Below are 15,633 nucleotides of genomic sequence, written 5' to 3'. Positions count from 1 at the left end.
ACCGTGTGAAGTGTAAACGTAAACCATTTTATACATCAGTGAGGTGTTTAAACGAGATATCAGAAGCTATTCAAAGGCAGAGTGTATGTGCTGCGACATGTCGACGTACATCTGCGGTTTATGCAGGTTGCAAGCAGAAAGGAAGCAGAACGTCAACCAATTTTAGGGCAGTTTAAAGGAAAGGTTAGGAACATGCTGGATTTGGAGAGGGCCTCCACCTCCTTCCTGAGCTACTCTTGGTCAAAAACAAATGAGAGCAAGTAGGAGGGTCTTAGCGCTGTCAATCATCCTTGCCTGTGCGACGTTACATATGCTAATAGCAGACAAACAAATGCCATTAGCAGTTTTTGTCCACCGCCATGCTAACTAATCTTAGCATTCATAACAGACTATTATCAGAAAGACGCTGTAGGGGAAGAGAATGGAGTGGCGCATACTTGAGCTTAATTGTCAGCGATAAGCCTTTCTCTTGGCTCTGACTGTTTCTGACAGAGATGTATTTCTGCAGTTAGTACTGGGAGGAGCTCCATTTTTTCACATATTATCTGTCTCGTCTGTCTGTATGTATTACATATTAATGTGACAGTTTCAACAACTACATAACAAAAACACATTTTTTAAGTTACACACTGCAGCTTTAAACCCCAGATCCTACTAAATCCCAGCACTCCTTACGTGAACCTACAGGGATTGTCTCTAGTGTCTTCCTCCTCCAGATGCTCCAGTGCAGTGACAAAATCGTCTTCGATTGACGAGACCGACTGGTTGGTGTCGTCTTCCTCCGGCTGGCTGGGTTCGTTGAGACCCCTCTGAAGATCTTGGAGCTCCAGCACATAGCGGACCCCCGCTATGTAGCATCCCAACAATCCCACCAAAGACGCTACGCTGGGGTACACACCTGTGGAGGGGTTGTGCCTCAGGACACACACAGCCTTTAGCCAACACTGGGTGGGGAGACAAAAAAGAGAAACGTTTTAATATCCGGACAAAAAAACCCAAAAAAATACAGCATTTGTGTCAAACAAGAGGACTGACATGTCCCTGTTCTGCAAGTCTTGGATAAGATTTTTTTATTTTTTTATTTTTTAACCTCAGCAAGTTCAGCTGAACTCAAATGGGGATTTTCTTGTACGTTACAGGAGTGGGATAGAAGTGCTATTGTTATGTCTGTGCTCTGATTGCAAGTTGTCAGAACACAGAATAAGTTTTTGCAAAGCCACACTTTAGAATTCAGATCTGTGGGAGGTCCCGCCGACTGAAATGGAAAGAAAACCCACAAAATGAGCTGCAGGGCCTCCGTGAACCCAAACAAGACACAAAGGACCGGGGAAGGACAAGGCTGCAGCGGTGGGCTGCGAAAACAACATCTGTCCGTCCGTCCATCCCACCTGCATTTCCTCTAAAGCGTGAGAAAGGCCCTGGCTGTTTCTGTTGGACTGACACGACCGACAACATTTTGGTCAACAACCAGAGGAATGTGGGGTTGCTGGTGGAGGAGAACATGGAGAACATTACTGTGTCTTATGTTTTGAGTAAATCATCCACAGATGGACAAAAGAACAAAAAAAAAAAAAAAAAAAAAAAAAAACTACAGCCGCTTATTTCAAGTCAAAAATGCAGTCAAAAGCTCAATATTAACAAAGGAGACGTATTTTAGTTAAATCGTAAATACATAACCGCCATTTTTAAAGGTTGGACAAACCATTTGGTATCTACATAGCTTATCATCAATAAGTGATTTTCTGAGAAAGATATCTCACATATGTACCAGTTTCCTCAGAATCTGGATCAGTGAGTGATGAGCAGGAGGAGAGATTCATCAGGACATAAAAGAGACGGAGAATTTTGCACAATAAAGACGTAATGTTCAATATACATGTACTTAACCTTAAAAATGTTAATTATTCAGCTTACAGAAAGCCAAGTTTGTAACATTTAATTGACCCTAACCCTTATTAATACACTCAGAAACAGTTTTTTTCTCCTAAAAACTTTTTCGGATGAGAAATACTGATAATGTCACAAAAATGTCATTAATTTAATCAGAAGATCAGATTTCTCCAAGAATAAAAACCTGACCTGATTGAGAAAAATTTATATCATTTCTGGATTCAGCGGTGGAAAACAGTCCTAATTCGGTTGAGAAAAATCGGACAACTTTCCAAAATATTTTTTGCAACACAGTGTAATAAAACCCTGATGGGGTCCAAAAAGCAAACGCTGGCCCGCTTACAAACCTCGGTCTCTGTTCAGTTGAAGTGAACTCCAGCACGGTTTGAACGCATATGTGAATGCAATCGTTCCGAAGCGAACTACAGCGCAGGGCATTCTGGGTAAAAACAACAAAACAAATGCGAGAAGTTGCGCTCATGTCTTCCTTAGAGGTTTTCATGTTGTTTCCTTCAGTGTTTCTTGCTGCAGCGCCACCACAGGCAAGGTGGAGAACAGGTTTTCAAAAGGTTTGGATCGTTTGGTGTGGAAGAGAACCAAAGCAGCTGAAAATGAAACAAATGTTGCAATTTTAGTCCCCAGTCAAACCGAGTACACTGGACCATGAAGTGTGAAAAACCTTTAAAGTTCTCAATCATTGCAGAAATGGAGGAAAGTGTGTCATGCATCCAGCACATGCTGCACCTCATTATGATCCGGTATGCAATGAGTTCTGTTTATTTCACAAAGGTTAGGGATTCTAGGAGACATAAGGCACTGTTTTCACAACCTGACATTGTTGCCTAAAGTCTTAATAAAATGCTTGTGGATTTCAGTGGCCCAAGTACTGCAGACTAACACTACAAAAGCTCCCCCTACAGTCTGCTCTTTGCAACACCGTCTATCGCCGACAGTGGGAATGGACCACCTGGTCGGTTCTGTATGCATGGACCCACCACTGCTGCCAAACTGCAGCAAATTAAACCAAATTATTCCTTGGGTTTCAACAGTTTTTAATGAGATGAGAAAGTGCCAGATTGTGGAATGCATCACAAATACATTGTCACTGCAATGTCACCGGAGGCAATATTCACATTGTAAAGGACTGTTCGAGGTTGGTTAATATATTTCCAAGTGTTATAAACTTGGGCTTTATATGCTAATGTAATATTTACCCATTTAGAGCCTCACACTGGACAATAGCAGCTAAAGGTCACAGAGTGATGGACGCACGGACGGGAACGAGAGGAAAGAAGAAAACAGCAGATATGCACAGCTGATACCACACATGATTTTGCCATCACAATATTTACTACTATTGCAAGATTTTTCCAATATTAAATATCTCTACTGCATTGACCCCCCCACTCCTCATCTTTGTCCCTCCCTCAACTGTTTGTTGTGCACCATTTGTAGCTTACAAGACAGACTTTTAAACTATTTGAAAATATCTAAAAAAAATCCTGAAACCTATGAGAGCGCCACCTGTTGCTCTGTTTTAAAACTACAGCTGGCTGCAAAAAGTTCCACTACTTCACTGACTAAATCATATTTTCTTTTAACAGGAAGAAAACATTTCTGGTTTTCCTCAAAACCAAGGAAAACAAACAAGTATATCTGATTTTTGTGCTGACTGTTACTTGAAAATGTTTTTTTTTCCTTCATAATAAATACTTTATTAAAAGTCGACATGAGAATAAAAGTTGCGGCAGGTAGAGAGAAGTTTAACAGCCAAACTGCCGTTTTCTCACTTCCTGTCTGCGCTCTCCTCACTTCCCCAGCTCATTTCTGCCTCCCTCGTCCTGCTGACTCAGCAGATAACTTCCCGACATGCGGCGCCGGCGGCTACCTGAACGTCTCTGTGCTCTGCCAGCCTGCGGGAGTCTTTGAGCAGCAGGACCTCGTCGCTTTTCAGGCTGTGCGCGTGGAGAGACTTGAGCAGCTCGCACAGAGCCGCGGGCAGGGACGACAGTGTCTGGGTGAAACAAACAAACAAAACAGAATAAAAACCCGTCAGACTGAACAACGAGATCAAACGAACAAGCAGGGCAGCTGTGGGGCGGTGCCCGACCTGCTGGGTGGAATCCTCCCCTTCACATTGTCCGGGCAGACACACGAAGTGAATCTGAAAGAACACAGCTCACGGTCAGCGTTACATTATCCAGGCGTGGATGTGGCTGAGCTCCATCGGTGCGGCCGGGCAGAGCAAACCTCAGAGAGTCTAGTGGCGTCTCTGGCTGGCAGCTCCAGGCCGACGCCGCACAGCTCCTTTCTGCTCCTGAAGAGGCTCTTTGCAGATTGGGCTCCGGAGTCACGCACCCTCTGTAAACACACACACACACACACACACACACACACACACACGCACACACACACACACACACACGCACACACACACACACACACACACACACACCCACACACACACGCACACACACACACACACACACACACACACACACACACACACACGGTGAGGGCCAAGGACCGACCGCACTTTCTGGATTTATTCACCGTGACCGGTTGCCTGACAGAATGACACTAAAAACAGACAGCGGGATGCACGTCATTTGACGGGTCCAAGAAACACTGCTTTATCACAACCGACTCTGGAAACTACTTTATCCCCCCCAGCAGTCTGCCCACTGCATTCCTACGGAGAGCAACCGCACAGATAAAAAGTTAAATCACAATCCGGCACTGAACGCAGGTCCTGTCCTGGTGGGAGGCTTTTTAAAGAAGCGGCTGTGGTCAGATGGTAGCTGCAGCTATACAACATATCAACTCAAAGTCATCATAAAAAAAACAATGTGAGCTAATTTTGTACAAAAACTGCAATATGCAATTTTCTAGCCAATTATCAGGATATATGCAAGTCAAATTTAAGACTTTTTAAATGCCATCTTGAATGAAATTTAAGACCAAAAACACCCAAAAAACTATAAACATAGGGTACAGTTGCTATAACCTAGCATCACAATAACCCCCATTGCACCTATCTTAAAAGTTTATTTTGTCTTTGAACTCACCTAACCTCATATATGGGCTGGCAACAGAAGTGAGGCAGTGGTAAAAACAAATGTCGTCCAGTAAAAACAAATGTCGCCATCTACAATAAAAGCAGAAATCTAGCTATGTAGTTAGCGAGGATTTGTTAGCGATAGCCTCAACCGCTTTGAGTCACAGAACGCAATGAAGATGTCTAAGAAATGAAATAGTCCTGGCACGACAAAATGTAAGACCTGTGATTAACTGTTAGCAACACCACCATGGTAACCATGGTAACTCTGGTAACATATTGTGTAGGGATGCACGATATATTGGCACTCACATTGGTATCGGCTGATGTCAGTCCTTTTTTTAACATATCGGTATCTAGCTGATAAATAAAACCGGGTTGATATGAACAACCGATGTCGATTTTATTTATTTTATCTTGTTGCCGTCTGTTTCTGCTTGTTTTTCCCCCCCAAAGGTGTTGAAACAATAGTGAAATATATAGAATATCGGTAAATATTGGTTATCAGCCATAACAACAATAGTAATATTTGGCCGAATTTTCATATTGTTGCATCTCTAGCAACAATAGAAGTCTAAATATCAGTTCCTGCAAATACTTCACAACTGGGAAAGAAAAAAAAAAAAACATATTAAGGAGAATAACGGCAACAGAAAACAGCTACAACTGTAACCCCCACCTAGAGGCTAGAACCACTGATTCATACACACATGACTCTGGACCTCTTGGGCTGTGAATTGATCCAGTTGGACCTCGTCAATGTGAGCATTCCTACATCAAAATACTCAGAAGAAAATGTTTCGTGTCCCGGCAGACAAACCTCTCTCCGTACGGACGACTTGGACCTGATGGGGCCTCCTCTCACACGAACACCAGCATCCATGGCAACGGAGAGGCGCTGGCGCTCCGACGGTCGGCTCACCTGGGAACAGAAAGAGGATGGACTCAGCCGCCCAACTTCCAGAAATATTTCCCGATACTCTCCCCCTCCTATTTCGACGCACAACAAAAGAAAAAGAAAAAAAAAAAAGGTGAACCCTTTGAACTCTAATGTGCTCCTTCACCACAACCACCACAGCCAAATGGGAACATCAAACTTTCACTTCATTTGTGGAAAAATTCTGAATTCCACAGTGGAAAAGTGTGTGAGTCACAAACAGGAGAGAATTACAGTGACTGGCACACACATTCACACTCCTTGTACTTCCCCTCCCCCCATTTTTCAGGTTATGACTTTAATGCGTCTTCGGGGGGATTTTAGGTCACAGATGAACAATATTCTGAAGTGGGAGGAAAGAAATGCATTTTAGAAATGAAGTGAAAAGCTGAAAGGTGTGGCAGGTATTTGTATGCATTCTGCTCTCTTGTACGTGAATACTCTTTGATCTAAACTAATGTGTGTTTATGGTGGTTGTTAGGGCTGGGTGACGTGGCTTCAAAAGAAAAGCTCTGCTTTTTTTTTTTTTTTCTTTACACCAGATCCAATTCCAATCGATTTCTGACAGAAAATATTTTTTTAAAAGTGCATTCCTATATTAAACAATGTTTTGTGTCCCGGCATACAAACCTTTGGCCGGACGGACGTACAACGACAGACGGCTACGAGAATTTTTATTTAATAACGAGAATATAGTCATGAAATTAGCAGAACAAATGTGCAACTTTAACAGAAAAAAAAGTCTTGAAATTACAAGAAAAAAGTTCTTTCAGTGAGAAAAAGTCTTGTCACAATGTGACATGACTCATTGTGGGTTTTTTCTTCAAAACAGACACAGGTTTTTGCAGTTATTTGATACTAATTAATGATGATGTGCTAAAAACATTTTTATTATCTGTTAAAAGTAAAACGTCACAAAAGGCTCAATATTTATGATCTATGTTTTTTTGTCATTTGTTCTGCTGGAGTTCTCGTAAAATTACGACTTTAATCGTTTAATATTATGACGTGATTCTGGATGTTAGCGCTGTGTTCTTGTGATGTTATAACTATGTTCTCGTTATTAAAAATAAAATACTCATTTGAGGCACTGACCTGAATTCAAAGTAAAAAAAATAAAAAATAGATACAATTTGGTTGGGACACACATTGCGTTTGGTGACATCACTCTGAACTATGGAAACTCAAGGAGTAAAGTGATAAAAAAAAATCCAGAGTTTCAAAAGGAAAAATAAATAAATACAATTTTCAAAAACCAAAAATTCCATTAATCAATAATATCAATTTTATCACCAGGTCTTTTGTGGCCTCTTTCTTCCAGGACTTCTCCTGTGACCAAAAACCTGTGGGGATCTTGTCCAGGCTTAAGATCCCCACATCATGATGCTGCCACCGTCATGTTTTGTGGGGATGATTTTTCAGGGTGATGTGTAGTTTTAAAACACACAACTCTGTTCTGTGTGGCCAGAAAACACTTCAGCTATGACCTCATCCTTTTGTGTGTCCTGCATAGCTTGTGGCAAACTGTGAAACATCACTTCAATGTGTGTGAAAACTTTTAAGCCCCCACTTTAATCCGCTGCACCTGTGTGCCGATGAGCTCAATCCTGCGGGTTAACACAGCTAACCCGGGTTTACCTCACACTCGAGTGAAGTCGTCACGAACGGAGCTCTTAAAAGCCGGTCTGGACTCGTCATGGCGGCTGAGAAGTTACCCCGTGCCGCACTTCAATGAAGCCTGGAAACCGGCGTGACCCGCCGCGACGATCAAACGGCGCGCAGAGAAAACAGGCACTTCTGTGTGTGTGTCTTGAGTAAGCAGAAACTCGCTCGCTGAGCAGCACTGGAGTGCCAGTAGAGGAGGCAAAATATTTACAGTGTACAAGAAGGAGAAGTTTCCCATGAAATCTAAGCCGTCGCCTTTGAGGTGTGACCCAGAGCAGATAGAGCTGAGTCAAGATGCGGGCAGGTGGTCTGTCTGAGTCTGCCTCACGTATCCTGACGAGCCGGCTGGGGAGGAACGAATGCCGTCACCTTCCTCTGGTCGTCCAGGACCTCCAGGCTTCTCACTGAGGCCTCAACAGGGCTTGACCCCAGCTATCCACAGCATCCTGATTCAGTCACAAGGGCAGTCGGCACAATTAGCCCATTATATTTGAGACACCTGGCTGAGCGCGAGACTTGGGAAGAGCACACAGCGAGGAAGTGAGGAGGAGGGGAGTCCCATCAGACCGTCAGTTCCCTAAACCAGTGCCATGTAAGGCTGTTTTTCTCTATAGTGCTGCCCAAAGCCATACACACACACACACGCACGCACACACACGCACGCACGCACGCACGCACGCACGCACGCACGCACGCACGCACGCACGCACACACACACACACACACACAAAACCTTGTAAAAGCTTATGAAGGGTCAATAGATGTTACACCATATTTGCAAAAAACTGATCATACAAAATCATTAAGTACTTGATAGTAGAGTAGTAAAGTTTAGTATTTTACTATAACACTGGTCAACAGACAAAAAAAATGTGTGTGGTTTTTTTTAAAAACTATTTTAGCATAATTTTGATGTGAATCCAAAAATCTCATTGGTTTTCCTCAGTCAGGTCAACTTTCTGAACTATGGAGCAACACGAGGGTCAAAATGCAAGACTTGTTCTCACATCTGGATCGGTTTCCTGAGAATCTGATGAGTGAGTGAAGAGCAGGAGGAGAGACTCCATCAGGACAGGAAGGAGAATTTTACACAATGAAGACGTCCTGCTCAATTTACATGCACTTACCCTTATCAGTGTTTATTATTCAATTTACAGAAATCCAAGTGCATAACATTTAATTCATACACTCTGTTAGAACATTTAATTTTTTCTCCTAAAACCTTTTTTTGAATGAGAAATATTATCAGAAATGAACTGATAATGTCCCAAAAATGTCATCAATTCAGTCAGAAGACCAGATTTCTCTAAACCAAATTAGAATAAAAGTCTGACCTGATTGAAAAAAAATAGATGTCAATTTTGGATTCAGCAATGGAAAACAGTCATAATTCAGTTGAAAAAACATAAACAACTTCCAAAAACTATTTTTTGTAACCCAGTGTAAGTTACATTGTGGTCACAATATCTGACAAGCTATCATGTTCTGTGACTGTCTATGTTTCCATAATAGTCATAATATTAGAGGGCAGATGTTACTTCTGTTTGGCTTTTTCTCAATTTTTCGGACCGGGCACTGGGTAAAAACCTCGCTGGGTCCAACTGACTCCGTCTCTTCAACCCGCAGGAGGTTACGTCCAGAAATGTTAAGGCTAATGGAAACCTCTGAGACCATCCATTCAGAAAAAGTCATCATCGCTTCAAGCTCAGCAGATCTCACTCCCTGGTGCGGATCATCTCAGACGCCAAACTAAAAAAAAAAAAAGAAGAAAAAAAAAAACTAAAGAAAACAAAAGAAAAAAAAAAAGAAAACAACCACCTGCCATAAGCAGAAACTGTGTAGTCTGAAGCCCGGTTTGGTCAGGAGGCTTAAGTGGGTCAAGTTCTTAATGTGGGTGGTCAGAAGAACAGATAAACAGAGGTCAAGGGAGACGAGTGGGAGCACAAGGAAACCCCCTCGCAGATGGCCGAGAACAAACACTGGAGGATAATGAAGCGCAGGTGTCCATGGGCAGGTGGACGGAGGAAACTGGAAGTCAGTCACAACTTCTTTCCTTTGTTGGAAACCTAAAAGAGCAATCGAGTCGAGCCAGTGCTCTCGCAAGAAACGTTTGTGTTTATCGAGTGCATTTGATTGCATGAGTAGCAGCAGGAGTTATTATCTCATGAACTCGTTTCACACAACCGATTGGGTTTTAGTGGCACCACTTTAAAATGGTTCAGGTCTCATCAGTCAGACAGAACCATGTCTGTAGATATGCTGGTTTTGAATACTCTACTTCATGGAGTTCCACAGGGCTCAATCCTAGGTCCCTTGCTTTCTGCTGTCCAAATGTTCCATAATTTTAACGTTCATTACAGCACTCTGTCACAGTTGTTGTTGTTTTAAAGTGCTTTATAAATAAAGAAGCAGTAGCAGTTTGCTGCTCTGGTGCATAAAGGTGTGCTTAACAGAACACTAAGGTGGAAAATCAAACGGCAATGACTACAAAAAAAAGGAATTAGTTCTGACTATTAATCTGGGATGGGTTACTGGGACATTTCCAAACAATATGAAGACCAACATTTACAAGTGGGAAACATTTAAGGCTGCTGCCGGGTCTTCTCAGCAGCGGTTCAAGTCTAGGACAGACAATGCAATGCTTGGAGAAATTGAGAAAAACCCAAGAGCACCAACTCTTCAGGCTTCTGCTAGCTTGTTAAATGCTTAAATTCATGACTGGTAAATTTGAAAAGGGATAAAGAAGTATGAGTTATGTGGAAGTGCAGCTGGGAAAAAGCTTCTCTAAAAGGAACCTGGCACCGTAACTTAGGTTTGCAAGACGACTTGAACAGTGTCCTTTGGATAGGACCAAAGGAAGAGTTGTTTGACCATAATGCAAGTAGCCTGGTAAAATCCAGCCCCTTGTTCTTTGTTTTGCTTGGTAGAGCTGTGAAGGCGACGCAGAACCAGGTTTGGAGATAATGAAAAAAACAAAGCACTCCCTGGGTGCCACAGAAGGCATGAGGGGAGCACCACTTCATCTGCCTCTCTTCTTACCCTAATGCGCCAATCACTCTGGAAGGAGGTCAATCTGGACTCACCAGATCACATGACCTTCCATCACTGTAGAGTCCAATCTTTTTCTCCGGTTAGCCTCAAAGATTATTGGCTTTGTTATGTTTTTCTTTAATTTTACGTCACCAAATAATTCAGAGATCACCGATCATGGTCATTCAGGGTTCTTTTCTGACCACATTTCTTGTTCAAACACAATGGTTTTCCACTTTCCCTCCAGTGTTTAATAATTCATTGGATGGTTCTCAACCCAGTGTTTGTTTCTGCATCTCCAGATGTTTTCTCAGCTTGATGCCAACGATCTGACCCTTCTTAAACAGACCAATGTCTTTTCCACGACCACAGGATGCGCCTTTCAGCACGGTTGTTTGAGAAATGAGAAGCTCCTCATTACATCAGCTCGGGTTAAATAACTTGCTGCCAGCTGGAAAACAGCTGTCCAGGCACTAACTGTCCAACAGGAAGCTCAGATCTATTTGCTCAGTTAAAATCAGGAGGCAACTTTTTGTTTGGCCAGGAAGTGTAACTCTGAGGCCGTCTGTCAGACAAACTGGGTCGTCACCAGAACAACGATCCCAAACACAGCAGCTAGTCTGCAACAGAATGGATGAACAGACAATACAGGATCATGGTCCAATGATCTCTAAACTGAGATGTTGAAGGGCTTTTTTCTTTTTCCTATCTTAGTGACATCATTATTGTAATCACGAATCACAAATACTCCCAACTGTGGTGGTCAGTGATTGATCAGTTGGGAACTTGACAGTCTGTCCGTGTTCTGACCAAAGACCATTCATTAGCACTAGTCGGCCGCACAGACCACAACACTCTTCTGTGTAGAAGCAGTTCCTAATGGAGGAAGACTCAAAGTTTGCTATTTTTGGTATCAGTGAGATGCTTAAAAGTGAACTCAGAGGAGGAATCAAGGCCAGATCAAGAAAGAGAAAACTACATTTCACATTTCATTCAAGAAAAACAACAAAAAGCCAGACTTCAAACCTTCACCATTTTCTACTTTTGCTGTTCGTTTTAGTTGTTTTGTATCCCATTACACAAAGTTTGAACAAAGTTATGCTTTACTTTCAACAGCAGCAGGCCAAAGGAAAATGTTTAATTTTGAAGTAATAAAGGATCTCTGTTTTAAAGTGGTTTCACACTTATGAAGTGTGACGTCACGTCTGCTCTCAGCGTGGCTTAAATAAAGCATGGTGACCGCTGACAGCGTGGCACCCAGGAGCTACTGGATGTCTGAAAATAAGAACAAATCTACCATCAGTTGTTTGGAGTTGCTAAAATGACACTAGTCCTGTCAGAAAACGACAGGACTAGTCCCAGTTTATTGCTGGACAATAAACTGTCCCAGTAATTATTGCAATAAACGATAATATTGTTGTTTTGAGATCATTTTCAAGTCATATATTGATAATAATGACATATTAAAGCAAGCTCGCGCTCTCAAAGACCTGTGAGCTTTAATTTTGAGAAGAGCGCTGACTCCAGATAAACCTGTTTGTTTTGTTGTGTTGCTAAACAATGAAATTACAGGAAATTGATTTGATTTACTGAGGATAACAGAAGCGTCATGTTATTTCTTAAATGATTCTGAGAACTTTAGGATGAAGACACTAAATTCCTCTCTGTCCATTTCTACTCGATTAGCTGCTCTACTTAACAAGCAGATGTTACACGGAGCTACAGAAAACATTTAGAGGCTCAAGGGACTTGTCTTTTCTGAATTCGGGCGAAACCCAGTCGACTCCGTGCAAAAACAGCTGGCAGTCTGCTGGAATTTAATAAGGATGAAGTGTCTCAGATTGAATCCACAAATGTCTTTTGTGATTTACTCCCTGGAGATACAATTCCTTCTTCAGTAAGGTCTGTTTATCCCCTCTCTGCAACCTTTAGCCATTTTGACCGATACCTCACCAAACTAAACATGAGGCATAAAGAAAACAAGATTCCAGATTATAACGAGAAAACAGCATAATGCCTTTGTCCTCTTCCTACAAACTGCTGTTCAATCCATCATGTGAAAACAGAAAGAGTAGGACACGACTGCAAACCTATCACAACATGTCCGTCTGACTGGAAAAAATGTTTTTAATTGACAAAATTGAGAAATACATATGTGGAAGGGTTTTTCTTCCATCTACCAATGAAGGTTGCGATTGTTATTAAATAAATCTATAATGTTCAAAATGACAATACTTTAACAAGCCACTATTAGCTGCAGTCTGTTAGAAACACTCAGAGATGATGCCACTGAAGCAGACGGTGAGGGTGTGGAAAAGAGGAGGTTGTCCCGTCAGTAACAACTATGGTGTAGTAAAGAAAATACACACTGCGACAGCCCTGCTATAACCGCAGCGCATTATGACCAGGACACCAAATTGATACAATCATCCCGTGGCTACACGGGAAGCTACCACCAGAGCAGGCCGGCTGTTCGCAGGAGGACCAGCCGCATATCTGTTCCTGCTCCCGGGTCAGGAAGCGGCAGCCAGCAAGGCCACAGAGGAGCCTCACTGAGGATGCTGATGGTGATTCTCACGGCCACAGCACGTAAAAGCTTAGCCAGCGTGCTAGCGGCAGCACATTATACGTACACACACACACACACATATATATGTATACAGATTCAAACAGACCTTAAGTACATATAAAATGACAACAGTCCACTTCAGAGAGAGGCTCCTTGGGAGGTGACAAGCTGTCAATCATGAAGCTAGCAGCAGAAGCAGGCAGGCCGCGGTCGGCTCCGGTTTGTCACCCTAACAACCCTGACTAGCTAGTCACAGAAACGACGGTGACATTGACATGCATTCAGTTAACTCTCTTTCAACAATACGCAGCTATTATCTGTTAATGTTTAACAAGTCCGTGTTGTGTTATAAAGCCACCCCGCCTCACCTCTCAGCGTCGGACTCCAGCAGCGCTGACGGGAGCCGCTGACTTTGATGGGCGGTCCGGGAACGATCCGACTGTTTTGGATTTTTTTCAATCTCAACGTGACAACGTGACCCACCATGTCAAACCAGAGCCGGACTCTACGGCTGAAATATTGTAAAAACGTTTGCAATATTTTATTATGTAAAATTGGAACTAATTTGTTTTTTCTAAAGGCAAACTTATACCGTTCACTCATTCAAGACCGAACGAAATGGCTCCCACAATCGAACCGAGCTTCACATTCACGGCCTATTGCAGTCTTTCCATAGTCTTCCCATGAAAACAAAAGTCAGGCATCACAAGTAGAACCCAGATTCAAAGAAAGATATCGCACTGTGTAGGACAAAAATAATCAAAAATCGAGAAATTTGAGCAATATAAAAAAGTAGAATTACTCGCGTTCTGAAACATGGCAACTTGAATGAGTGTACATCACTCAACTTCAACACTGTTAATTTTTTTCGTGATATTTTGTGAATAATACATCTACATGAAGGGTTAATAAGCGAGGCAATGCATTTAATCACTTAGAATATAAAAAGGAATAATTGGGATTATCTCATACTTTCGTTTCTTTTTGTTTTCCTCTTCATGAACTTGCTACATAGACTTAACAAACACGAAGGAGCTGCGTGAAAGAAACCTAAAACTTTGAGATAAACTCAAAAAATATTACAAAATCTAGCTGCTAGGAAGTAGAATAGCGAATATATTAAGGGTGGTTTAAGCGTTTGCATCTTCACACTTAGTTTTAACCAGAAATGCCAATGTATTTTATTGGGACATTAAGTGGATAGAGCATAAATGGAATAAAGAAGGAAAGGAGAGTTTGAAAATTGTTCTTCTTTTTTCAGAAATAAAATTCTGAAAAAGGATAGCCTGGATATGTGATTGAATGTCATTATACATCTAGCTGTTCTTTAATAACCTCAGAAGAGTTAGAGAACAAAACAGCAGGATGAAGTATAGCACAGGAGTTTAAAGTACGGTTATAGATCAAAATCATGTCCCAGAGAACTGATTAATTATTTGCAACTGCAAACCTACCAAGACATGGTGAAGGTGAGAGAAAGAAGCAGCCAAGAGACCCACAAGACAGAGAAATAAACTACAAGTATTTAGCTGAATATTTTATGTATTTGACATACTGGCACCAGAGGATTTTTTTTTTTTTTTTTTTTTGCTTTGTCCTGACATGTATTTTATTTTATTTTTAATTCAGAGAGCCTGTGCCTACCTTCACAAACTCACAAACTTGTTTCCAGTTGTATTGTCACAGTGATGAAGTCTGTTTTTAATTTACCTTGGAAATATACCGTCCCCTTTCCCTCCCCCGTCCACAAAACCCTCCCAAAACCACATTTTATGGAAACTTTTGCTTACTGCCAGCACATCGACACTGAAAATATTTAAAACTTCAAGAATTCTTTGCTGGGTTTAAGCTTCTTGGAAATTAGAAGAAAAAAAAAAGACATGTTCTAACACTGGGCCCTAAAGAAAGATTTAATCTAATGATTCTGATTGCACAGCGTAAAGTAACAGGCAACTGATCAGAGTTCTTTTGAGATTAAATGATTTCTCAAACATGAAATAAGGAATCAAATCAACACTTCAGGTAAGTCAAGGGAGTAACATTATAACACGATGCATTATAACATGATGATCTTCTTTTACATAATACTAATAATCTAAACATTTTATTTCTCAGCTTTACTAATTATCTTAGTGGGCGGGGCTAAGACCATTTCACTAAAAATGACTGGTCTACATCTGAAAGGCGTCAAAATTGATCATTGAGTTGTCAAGACGACAGAGTCCAATAATGATCAGTTCCAGTTTTGTATCTCTTGTGATGTCATCAACTCAAATACAGACAAAGCAGAACAAGATGTTTTTTTCCCCCTTAATCATACTTTTTAAAAACTTTGTGAAGCAGTGTTAACCCATACAGTGTCATCTACCTGTTTTAATTGTCAGATTACATTTGTTAAAAAAAAGAGTACAGCCCAGTGGACTGTATCTTTAAAGCTGCTGATATCTGCAACATCTAGAGCATAACCTGCTAGTTCTACTTGTA

At 41.5% G+C, this 15,633-nt stretch overlaps 1 protein-coding gene across 2 annotated transcripts in view; it reads right to left on the bottom strand.

Annotated features, from left to right (window-relative positions):
• akap11 (A-kinase anchoring protein 11) overlaps positions 1–15,583 on the bottom strand; it is a 30,272-nt gene extending 14,689 nt beyond the window's left edge. For both annotated transcript variants that reach the window (XM_014986776.2, XM_014986778.2), the window contains exons 1-6: positions 13,518–15,583; positions 5,769–5,870; positions 4,141–4,251; positions 4,001–4,054; positions 3,779–3,904; positions 686–944 (exon numbers count right to left, since the gene is read on the bottom strand). In XM_014986776.2, coding sequence (XP_014842262.2) covers positions 686–944; positions 3,779–3,904; positions 4,001–4,054; positions 4,141–4,251; positions 5,769–5,831 — 613 coding nt within the window. In that variant the 5' untranslated portion in view covers positions 5,832–5,870; positions 13,518–15,583. The remainder of the gene's footprint in view (positions 1–685; positions 945–3,778; positions 3,905–4,000; positions 4,055–4,140; positions 4,252–5,768; positions 5,871–13,517) is intronic.
• Between the last annotated feature and the right edge of the window lie 50 nt (positions 15,584–15,633).

The sequence above is a fragment of the Poecilia mexicana genome, unplaced genomic scaffold, assembly GCF_051168715.1.
Source record: "Poecilia mexicana isolate PSO_F unplaced genomic scaffold, ASM5116871v1 scaffold_2, whole genome shotgun sequence".
NCBI lineage: Eukaryota > Metazoa > Chordata > Actinopteri > Cyprinodontiformes > Poeciliidae > Poecilia > Poecilia mexicana.
Note: the sequence above shows the minus strand (reverse complement) of the source record. Positions and strands in the feature narration are given on the sequence as shown.